Source organism: Austrofundulus limnaeus, unplaced genomic scaffold (genome assembly GCF_001266775.1).
Source record: "Austrofundulus limnaeus strain Quisiro unplaced genomic scaffold, Austrofundulus_limnaeus-1.0 Scaffold609, whole genome shotgun sequence".
In the NCBI taxonomy this organism is placed as follows: Eukaryota; Metazoa; Chordata; class Actinopteri; order Cyprinodontiformes; family Rivulidae; genus Austrofundulus; species Austrofundulus limnaeus.
In genome coordinates, this window is record NW_013953011.1 from 147173 (window position 1) to 158980 (window position 11808).

The 11808-nt window shown below is 40.6% G+C and overlaps 1 protein-coding gene across 2 annotated transcripts in view; it reads left to right on the plus strand.

Moving 5' to 3' along the window:
* The window catches only part of gli2a (GLI family zinc finger 2a), an 85231-nt gene that overhangs the window by 16425 nt on the left and 56998 nt on the right, over positions 1–11808 (plus strand). For both annotated transcript variants that reach the window (XM_014027034.1, XM_014027033.1), the window contains exon 2: positions 10067–10207. In XM_014027034.1, the coding sequence (XP_013882488.1) occupies positions 10093–10207 (115 nt within the window). In that variant the 5' untranslated portion in view covers positions 10067–10092. The remainder of the gene's footprint in view (positions 1–10066; positions 10208–11808) is intronic.

Genomic DNA, 11808 nt, shown 5'->3' on the forward strand with positions numbered 1-11808 from the left:
GCAGTTTAGCTTAAAGTTTAGTTCAAAATAAATGCACAGACAGTGTTTTCTTCCTTGCCTTTGTTTTAAACCAAATTTTAAACTGTTAGCTAAACTGAGGCAGCACAAGCATGCAACACAGAAATAAAAAGACTTTTACGAAAAGAATGTAAAAATATTTAGTTTAAACATTTAAGACACACAAATGCATGTACAAGTAAAAGAAAAAACAATTAATATATATTAAAAAAAAACAGAATTTTTTTTAAGTTATGTGTTCAAATATATAGACTAATTTGTTGGAACTAACCTGGAAAAATAAATATGAAAGTTAATTAAAATATAAAACAGGAGATACATTTTCCTTTTTTAATTTAATTGGTGCATTTAAAGTGTATTTATTTAGTGGTTCATATGATTCTGCTTTTATTTCTAATGATGTCAGTGTTGGTCCTCCGTACTGCAGAAGCCTGATCAGATCAGGTGTGTTGGAGCAGAGGAACAGGTAGAACCTGCAGGGCTGCAGACCTCCAGGACCAGGACTGACCAGGMCTGGTTTAAGAGAAGAACTCTTTTAACTAAATAAATTTGAACGTTAGAAGGTTTTCAGTGAGTTTATCTTTGCGTTCATCCTCTCTGCCTCACCTGTTCAGTCTATCATGACTCATCACATCCAGTTGAATTTCTGCTGAGTCATCCTCACCTGTCACATTCCTGCCMGTTTGTTTCTCTGGAGGAATTCCTGCAGGTTTGGTTCTGTTCAGCAGATCTGGGTCCAACAATGCCAGACCTCACCTGGAGGTGTGCTTGGTCAGCTGCTGCGGCCCCCCGGCCCCCCACACACAGACTCCTGCACTGATCCCCCTGTTAGACCCCCTCCTGTCACAGGAGGTCTCAGATCTGAGCAGGAAGCAGCAGCAGCTGGTTGGACGGTCCGGTTCTGCAGAACCACAGACGCTGCGTCAGCGATCAGAAGGTCTGCAGCCGAAACCTGAGCGTGGCGTCCGTCGGGTTTGATCTGATCACTCCGTGCACTGCTCCGTGCACTGCTCCGTGCACTGCTCCGTGCACTGCTCCGTGCACGTTGTGCTTAAGTAGCTGCTGAGGTCGCTGACAGCTGAGTGAGAGCTAACGACACCATTAGAACTAACGACCCGGGACAAATGGTCCAGAGGGGACGGCACCGGTCTGAGGAGAGAAATGTAGCACCGAGGACAGCTGTCACACACACACACACACACACACACACACACCTCAGAGTTCATTCAGCTGTGATACCAAACATCAAAAACAAACTTTTAGTCCAACAATTAACTAATATTTTACAGCTTTACTTTGAAGTAGTCAGTATCCTACCTGCAGCTGATAAATGTTTGTATCTTATCTTTAAGTTTGAAGTCTGGATCAGATGAGTTCTGTTTGTTACAGAGTCTTAACTCAGACTCATGAGGACTCCTCCCTGCTGGGGATGAAGCAGCAGAGTTAAAATAATAACATGAAATAAAAAAACAACAACGTCCACATCTGTTGTGTGTCGGTCAGGGAGACAAAGAGATCAGGCACCGGATATTAACGTTTACTGACAGGAAGGGTTAAGTTCAGAGGGAGGAGCTGCACGTTAAGATGTTTCTGAGATGATGTCAGTCGTTTAGGACTAAAACCTAAAACCCACAGGTACTGATGTCTTACTGTCCAGACTCGGTCCTGTTCGGGTCCACGGCTCAGAAACATCAGTTTCAACAGGAAGCTGGACTTTACACCACTACAGATCTGGTTCTTTAGGTTGTCCAGGGTCTGTGTGGAGGACTGTTGGACCCACAGGTGTCAAACTGAGGACAGGTYCTTCTTGGTTTGACCTCCATCACATCTGGACACCTTTCAGATAAAGACCCGTTCCTGCTGCCTCTCAGGAAGAAAACCTTTTTGTTTCTGCAAATATCAAACAAAAYGGAGATGTTTGTCCTGTAGAGTCTGATGTTTGAGTCTTTCAGGGATGATTGGAACAGATTTGGTTCTGGAGTTTGAGCAGACTGGACCGTTTGGATCAAACCTCTGAACTCTTTAAAATAAAGTTTTATTTTGTTTCTGAGGTGAGAGAAGCTTGAAGCTCTTGTTGCAGAAACATCCAAACACAGCAGGAATGTCTCTGCTGACAGACGACACCCTGAATTGGACCTGGGTCTGCAGAGACCTCTATAAGAGGACAAGTCCAGACTGGGACGGGGCACATTCTCTGAGGCTGAATCACTGCTGTGTGGATTAAATCTGAGGCCTGAGAGGTCAGGAAGGGGCTGAGCTGTGAGGTGTTTCTCCATCAGGAGGATTCAGACGTAGAAACAGCAGCAGAGCCGTTCTCCTGACTCCAGCTGGAAAATCCAACAGCAGCTTCAGACTTTTAATCTAAACTCAAACATATTCAGTGGCAATGCACACTATTGTGATTYGTTTCCATCCAAGTCATCTCAACTTTGCCATGCTTCTCCTCCTGCATACTTTGTCCTAGAGCTGACATTTAATTTATATCTGTAAAGCCCCTGTGCCAAATGATGGCTATGCCTTTTGGTGCCTGTAAAACTTATAGTTTTTGAAATATTAATGTTTAATAAATTATAATGGCAGTCAATGGAGCCTTGTATTGGTCCAATACTGCCCCCTGCTGCATCTACACAATATGGTACTGCACCATAGTTTCATAATATTTAAACTCAGTAGTTCAGTGGTTACAATATTAATATGATTGTATTTTGATGTTTTACTATAATACTGTCTTAATGTTGTCCTATTGTTGTAATATATTGCAGTTTAGTGTCAACGATTGCATTGACAATGTGGCCCCTTTCTGCACACATACAAACCAACTCCTGGCAATCCACTCTGCCACAGCTCCATTGGTCTAATGGTTAATGCCATGGGCTTTCATGTGGGAGATRAGGGTTCAAACCCCAGCTACAGCAACTTCAACTAAAAAATCTCTACACACATCATATTTATACACAATTATGCTCCTTACAAACACCTGCTGACTTCACAAGCACAAGATAGTGTAGAAAACACATTTGAACTTGGTCACAGTTCATTCTGCAAGTCCACTGCTGCAGGCAAAGCCATGCTACATGGCAATGCACACTTGTTTTTACATCGTAAAAACCCACGTCTAGTTTAATCTGTCCTCGTATAAAAACTAAAATAATCCTGAAATGTTTGTTTCTGATGTGACTAATTAAAACGAGCCTCTGCTTCCTGTTTGAGTCCATGATGGTTTGAGTGACCTTTGACCTCTGAGTTTAATAACTGTTGAAGCTGTTTCCTGCATCGTAACAAACGATAGAGGATCTGCAGAAATTAGCTAAAAATGTGGCTGAAATTAGCACAAAGAAATAGAGCACACTTGCTGAATTATTCATTCATTAATTCATTCATTTTATTTATCATGTAAATGGCACTGCATATAATACACAATAACATTAACACAAATGGATAACACAAAGCATTAAGCTTATTTCCATTGTGGTCCAACACATAGTCATCACACAAAATCACTTACACACAAATAACATCAGTTAAAAAAAGATAAGATAAAATAAAATAATGACTAGCCTTTGGAATAAGAACTGTTTTACTCGACACTTGAATAGAGACTTGTATGCAGTAACCTGAATATCCTCTGGTAACTGGTTCCACAACAACACACCAGTATAATGAAAAGTGGATTTGCCATCAGTTTTAACAGCTGGAACCTGAAATGACTTTTTACAAAACCTTGTTCCAATTGAATGGTGATTTCTTACTGGTTCAAACTGGTGAGATAGGTAGTTTGGAGCTTCTTTGTTTACAGTGCGATGAAGAAGATTATACTTTAATTGTTTGACCTGTAACTCACATGAAATTTTCCAATTTTCACATGAGATTTTCCAAAATTAAGCAGTAAGAAGCTGAAAARGGTGAATTTAGCTGAAGGAAAAAATAGCTCAAAATAGCTAAAAAGTAGCATAAACAGCTGAAATGAGTAGAAAAAAACTGAAATTATTACAACATGAATTCAGCTGAAAAAAACTCAAAATAACTAAAAAAGTATACCTATACAATTTTTTCCTTTCAAGATTAAAAACCTTATTTCCAGCCAAAAAAGTCTTTTTGATCTTGTTTTCAGACTGATTTACTAAACAAGAACTGATTGTGTAAGAATAATCATCTTGTTTTCAGAATGTGTAAGATTATTTGTCTTGTTAGTCTGAAAATTTGACTCAAATTAAGTCAAACATTTCTGCCAGTGGAGTAAGAANATTTCTGCCAGTGGAGTAAGAACATTTTACTTGGTAAGATTCTTGAAATACTTGATTTGACTCAATTTTTTCTTATTTCAAGAATCTTACCAAGTAAAATTTTCTTACTCCATTGGTGGAAATTTTGACTTAGAGTCAAATTTTCAGACTAACAAGACAAATAATCTTACACATTCTGAAAACAAGATGATTATTCTTACACAATCAGTTCTTGTTTAGTAAATCAGTCTGAAAACAAGATCAAAAAGACTTTTTGGCTGATATAAGGTTTTAAAACTTGGTTAGATGGACAGTTTTTACAGTTTTTACAGTTTTTGGCTGATATAAGGTTTTAAAACTTGGTTAGATGGACAGTTTTTACAGTGCAGAAATGTTTGGAATGCTAAAAAGGCAGTAAAAGGCTACAATCAGCTAAATAGAGGCTGAAATCAGTACAAATGAGCTAAAGAGAAGCTGAACTAAAGGTAAAAAGCTCAGTAAATATTTATAAACGGGGTTTAATCATGTTGAAAACAGATCCACTGGTTTTCAGTGAGAACAGAGGCAGAAAAAGATAAAATCTTAAATTATAAATGGCTAAAATACCAAAAGTTCTAGTCAAAATGTGGTGAAGGAGCTGAAGGTTTGATCTATAAACCAGAAATAAAAACTGCAGAAACTGATACATGCTGAAAAACTTTCAGAAGAAAAAACAATTAATGTGAACAAACAAGCTGCTTCACTAAGACCTTTGATACAAAACTGATCAAATCTTCTGTATTTCAGTCTAAAACCTGGTGAAACTGATGGTCTCAGGTCCATTCTTGCTGTAAATCTTTATTTTTCCCATCTTGAGACAAACGTGAGAAAGCAGCAGATCAAAGACGTTCAGGCTTCTGTAATCTCAGCCCCTCGTCTCTGATAGCATCAGCTAAGTGATGAAGACTCACAAGTATGTCAAACAAACCCGTATTTTGACTTTTAATGCTTCTTGTGGTAAAACCTGCAGAAACCTGAGCACAGAGGTCTGCAGGTGGCATCGGGGGGCAGCAGACCCCACTTATCCACCCGCCCAGAGGCTGCCAAGTGAGCAGAGCGGTCCCCAGCAGTTGGTGTGTGTGTGTGTGTGTGTGTGTGCGCTGGCACAGCACAGGGACTACCAGCACACAGTCTGCAGGCCCTGACAGAAAGGAAGGAAGAAGGTCCGGCAGCAGAGCCTGGAGATCTTCAGAGCCAGAGGCTCTTTGATGTGTGTTTGCATTCCTCTCAGTGTTGGTGAAAGGCGAGCTGCTGGACGGTAGTGGAGGAGAGGAACACTTGAAACTGAACGAGGCGCTAAGAAAAACACACACCGGCTCTCATAACAAAAGTCTGAGACAAAAGGGGGTGGAAAGTAAATGAACTGGAGGAGAGGAAGAGGAGAGACAAAGAGACGCTCGGCCGATTCCTGATCCTCTGCGTGTTTATCTGAAAATAAACAAAAGATGAAGTCATTGCATCAAAAACGCTCCTTTGAGACTTGGTGGAGACATGAAATTGCTGCAGAATACACAAATTTGCATTTGGAATTGAGCTGAAACAGTATTTAGAAGATGTTTGTATTGAACTGTAAGTGAGAACACATTTCTGTAAAAGGATTTAGATTCAAAGTGAGCGGTACAAACTGCAGGAACATAAACGTCCTGTCGCTGCTCAGATGGTGACTCTTATTAACACAGTTTGGTTTGTGTAATCTCTGCCTGCACAGTTCTTCATTCAGCTTTTATTCTGAAGGGTCTCGTTAAAGTTCCTGTGACACGTCCACCCTTCAAATACCAAATGTCAAAGAAAATATCTTTATACTTAAAAAAATTGGCATAGTACAGATTATTTTACCCATTTTGTCACATAATTGGCCTATTTTCTTTTCAATTTGGCTCAGCCAAAGTGAAACAGGAAGTGACATCAAAGGGGAACTCAATAATAAAATAAACTCTCTGGTTTTTGTTTATTAAAACAAAATTATTTAAACTTGAACTCCTCTTAATCTCTGATAGTGACTCAAAATCTAAAGAAACATCAGATTCTTCTCCACAGTCTGTGTTGTAACAACGCTCTGTTTACATGCAGATATTCCCCTCATGACATCACTTCCTGTTTCTTCACATGCAAATATCTCAACAACCGTTCATCTCAGTGGTGTGAAACGTGTTTTGCAACATGTTATCAGTGTTATCTTTTCAAAAATGCATTTATGTTTATTACAAAAATAYGATGTCACAGCCCCTTTAAATCAGCTCTAACGTTTGACTGAATTCAGGCCAGTTTCAGATGAAATCCAGACTTTGCAACAACTTAGATGACTGTGAGATTCGCTGTTGTAGTGAGGAACACCTCAGGTACAAACTGAACATTTGGACTCTTTGTGACTTTGAAGCTGCAGGAGGATCATTCTTTCTTAAAATTAATATTTTATTATTTTATCTTAACAGTCTTTGTTCCACCGGTTTCTGCCTTTAAACGTCTCCAGACCCTACCAGGGTCTTTTTTTTTGTGAAAACCAGGCTGTCAGATGACTTCCTCTGGTTCTTACCTTTAGCTTGACTTCTTTACAAAAATAAAAAATGTTGAAAATGTTTTTCAGGACTTTCAGGGWTAAAACTCGAGTTAAAACTCGTAAATTAACAGTTTCTGTGACTCCTGGRAGTTTGGGTTCTGTTGGGACTGGGTGTAATCCTGTTCTGGTCTCTGTAGTCCTCCCTGTGGTCACGTGGCGGGGTCCGGGCGTGGGCCGGGTTGAGGTGGTCTGCCCAGCCGACCAGAAGATGAGAAAAGAAGTATATCCTTGTTGTTTGCTGGCCTCTGGTCCCCACCATCTGCCTGCGTGGTCCCGGACACCTGGACCAGCCTGTCAGAGCCGGACCGCCCTGTCATCGGGGGCAGCGCCGGGCCGGTCTGTGGGGGGACATTTGGTGGAGGGGGAGGAGGCAGCACCAGCTCCACAGAATTAGGGGGTGAAGCTGAGGACACTGACAGTTTTTACAGCTTCACATCAGAAAAGTTTTTTTGTTTCTGGGCGGCGCCCTCTTCAGGTGATTGGTCCTAAACTGGAGTTTGGCTCCACGATGAGACCAGTAAACTGTTTTAACATCAGAGCTGATGATTTGATGTCATCAGGCGGTGGTGCTGGGGGGCGGAGCTACCTTCACGGACACGTAGCGTCTGCGAGGACAACAGGCTGTGGAGCTGGAGGTAAACTCCGGTGACGTCACAGCGCCGCCGCCGGTGTTACACCATATTTAGTGACCGTCATATATTGTGAGCAGAGGGGGCGCTGTCACGTTTATACAAAAGAATTTGGCCGAAAATGGCCACAAAGAAGAATATGATACGACAAAACTAAGCCAGAGATCACAAAATACGACAACTGTCATATATTGTGACTTCACTGTAGCTTGGTAAATAATATTAAATGTTTATTCATAAACTGATTCTACTCATTGTATACATCCTCTAATGTCTGAAAAATAACTTTTGATCACTGACATGGTGATTAGGTCACATAATATGACATATTGTTGTGACTTCACTTTAGCTAAAGAAGTAGTAGAAATATTTATTCATAAGCTGATTCTAGTGTTTACATCCTCTAATGTCAGAAAAATAACTTCTGGTCACTGGCATGTTGACTACTACTATTAATAATAATATATATGATAATAAGTATCATAATGTGAGCCTGTACTAATGTAATAACAGTCACCAKGTCAGTGATCAAAAGTTATTTTCCTGACACTAGAGGATGTAAACAATTATTAGAAACAGTTTTTTTATAAAAATCTTTACTATTTCCTTAGCTACAGTGAAGTCACAATATATGACAGCTGTCATATTCTGTGACCATTTATAATAACAGTTTGTGTTTTTTTCATCGTATGTCTTCAGCCTCTGGCCTACACTGTTGGCGCATCATTTTCTTCTTTGTGACCATGTTCGGCCAAGTTCTGTTGTAGAAACGCAACAGCGCCCCCTCTGGTCACAAAATATGGTGCAACACCGGCTCGCTGGCGAGCTCACGGGCCTGCTGGCAGCTGAGGAGCAGAAACAGATGCAGCCTAAACCTGTTAGTCGCMCACCTCTAATCGGCTTACCCTGGCTCAGCGACAGGTGACGGGTCACAGAACCGCTCGGTACCGAACGCCGCTCATCACGGAGGACATGTTGGAAAACCACATGGAAGCAGAGCAGCTCTGACAGGAAGCAGCTCCTCGGACTCGTTTCAGCACATCTTTCATCCTGTGCTTTAACAGTGTTAGTTTATATCTTCTACCTGGAGATCAGAGACGTGAAAACATCTCAGACTCATCAGAGAAAACAATAARCTCAGTTTGTTTCTCGTGTTTGGAGGGTTTTATTAGACGAAGCTGAACCAGGTGTTCAGAGACGATGCCAGATTTGAAGTTTTTGTTGTAAAAACCTGCGAGCGTCTGATTGGCTCCAGCTGTTTGTTCTCACCTCAGTTCTGTCAAAACACACGTTCTCTGGTATCTGACAGCAGGTGGACGCTCGCTGTGTGTGTCAGTGTGTGTGTGTGTGTCAGTGTGTGTGTCAGTGCGTGTGTGTCAGTGTGTGTGTTTGCTCACACCACAGGATGATCTCTGAGGTCGGACCAAGTCAAACAAGCGGCGCGCTGTCGAGCCGTGGAGCCTTTCACACAGTGAGGAGGTGTTGACCAGAGTTATTATAGTTACTAAAACTAACTAAATTACAAAAACTGAAAATGAAAAAAACATTTTAATTAACTAAAATGAATAAAAACTGTAATAAAATGAAAAAACAACAATAACTAACTAAAACTATATAATCTTTTTACAAAACTAACTGAAGTTATAGAGAGAATATCTTTAGTTTTAGTGTTTGTCTATTTATTTTGAGCCATGTGGATCTTTTTTTATTTATTTATTTATTTATTTGAGTAGTTTTACATCAGCTGTGGTCTGTAACACACGTTTACATTCTGCTGCTGCTCAGCATCACCTGCTAAATGACAACAACAAAAGTTAGGAGAAAGTAGCAACGTCCACTTTTTTATTTATTTAAATCTGACTGAAAAATCAAATCAAGAGTTTTGTAGTGGAAACAGGTGATAAAACAGGTGGAAAACKTCTGAAGGTAAAAACTGCATGAATCAAACTCACACAAGATGCTAACTGTGACTATCTGACGTTAGCTTCTCTCAGCAGCTCCATGAAAAACAAACAGGTTGGAAACAAATATTGTCATCGTCCTGAAATAATCACACAAGTTTTTAGTTGGTAAAATTAAGTTACACAATTATTTTAGAAAAGTGTCGCTATAATGGACTGATTTAATTAGTGACCAAATATCTGTTGGTTCGTGAACTCACAGGAACATCACAAGCTGGATAAATATGTTTATTCAAACTATAAAAAACTAATACTAGAACTAATAAAAACTAAACTAAACTAAAACTAAGCATTAAAAATGCAATAATAACTAATGAAAACAATCAAATCCACTGTAAAAACTAAAACTGAATTAAAACAAAATAAAAGTAAACTATAATGAAAAATAAACTATTCTAACCTTGGTGCTGACTCAGCGTGTGGCTCAAACAGCACCAACCACTGCTCCTCCATCAGGACAGGGGGAGCAGTGTGGACCCGGTCCACTGAAACCCAGAGCCCCTCCTGACCCACTTGTTTCCACACAAACATCATGTCTGTGGAGAGGAGAGAGTTAAAAAGAGGACCTGATTGTCGACACTTTATTTTGAAATGTTGTCTGGTGGTTTTCCCGCCTCATGTCTGCCTCTCCTCCTGCAGATCTTCAGGGAGAACTGAGGAGCAGCATGGAAACGTCCGCTCCCTCACCCGCCGGCAAGAAGGACTGCAAAGGTTCTGGTCCAGACGGGACCAGCTTCTCTGAGCTCCCCAAGAAGCCTTCCCYGAGCACCCTGAGCAGAGGTACCACTTCCTGTTCCTTTTTCTGGTCCTGGAGGTTCTGTGGACCCGGTGCAGTGTGAAAAGAGTCCGAGGCGGGGAGCGGGGGGTGGTGTGGGGGTCTCTGTCAGAGAACGGCTGATGAAAAAAGTTCTAATGAGGCAGAAAGAGCTTGTTCTCTGCTCCCCTGTGTTCCTTTCATAAATTACTGAGAATCAGCTGGCAGCGCCGCGGCCCGCGGGTCTGAGGGGCTCGCTTACAGGAGGGGGGGGGTCTTTGAATGCTAAGAAGACGTCGTAGGACATTGTGGCGTCCTCTCTGCCTAATGATGTGAGACGTGGGCCGGCCTGGCACCTCCACAAACAAGTCCTTCAATAGGAAGCAGTGATGGTGCGTGCCCACAACCTGAATTATTCACAACGCTCTGACCATTGTGTGCCGCCCGGGCCTGGGCCGGGCCGGGCCGGGCTCGCTGCTCGGACCCTGAGAGGTCAGAGATCCTCTGTAAAACAGGCTCATCATTAAAATATGAGCTGTTTTCATCAGAGTGAAGGAAACTCTTGATAAGGAGGCTGCAGGAGCTCTGAGGTACCAGCGTCATGAATTACTAAAGCCCTGCTGGAGGACCGGTCCACCGGGGTCCGCTGCAGGAACTGGTTAAAGCAGGTCCTGGTGGCCTGCCATCCACAACAACACAAAGTAGGACATTAGATGCTTTTTAAATCAGCATGGCTGAGAGTCTGCAGAAACACTGGATCTGTTTCACATTAATGCAGCTGAGACTCTGAACCGTCCTCCAGCAGGAATGTTTGACCCGTTTCAGGACCACAGCTCTGTTTGTCCTGAAGGTTCAGTTCTTCCAGCCGAGCAGACAGAACCTGGAGCTGCTGATGTAACGTGTGCAGAGCAGGAGGCACATTAAATGATAAAATATTTTTAAAATAATAAATATACAGAGTTGTTKTTTTTCTGCTCTGGGTTCAGAGCAAAAAACAACAACTGCATAATTTCCCTAACAACATGGAGTGATTCTGATTTGATGTTTTTTGTTTTGGTCCATTTAGTTTATCACAGGGGGTCTTCACCTTTTGGACCTCGAGGCCCAATTTGTTGAACATAAAGTGACACGAGGCCCAGTCACACATTACTATACAGATCAAAATGATAATTATAATAAATCTTGATTTAAAATTATAATATTCTAAATCTTTGTTTAATTTATATTGTATTTACATTATAACTAAATTAAATACACTTACAGTTTAAAAGTAAAACTCCTGTCAAATAATCACAAGACATGATTATGAAAAACATTTTTATATTGTAACCTGACCATAATTATTATTTAAACAAATACAGCAGTCAGTCAACAGACCACTCAGGCTTATCAACACAAAAGTTTATTACATAAACAACAACAAAAAAACAATGCAATAAATATTTAATGTTCCAAATAAAAAAACTGCAAAAATAAACTTGATAAAGTACAAATGAAAATAAAGCCTTTTTAAACTTTTGCATGGTAGAACCAGAAGCTGCTCTTCATATTAGTGACAAACCATAACAGTAAAATTTTTTGACAAAATGTTTAAAAATAAACTACAAAAATAGATTTGATACAGTGC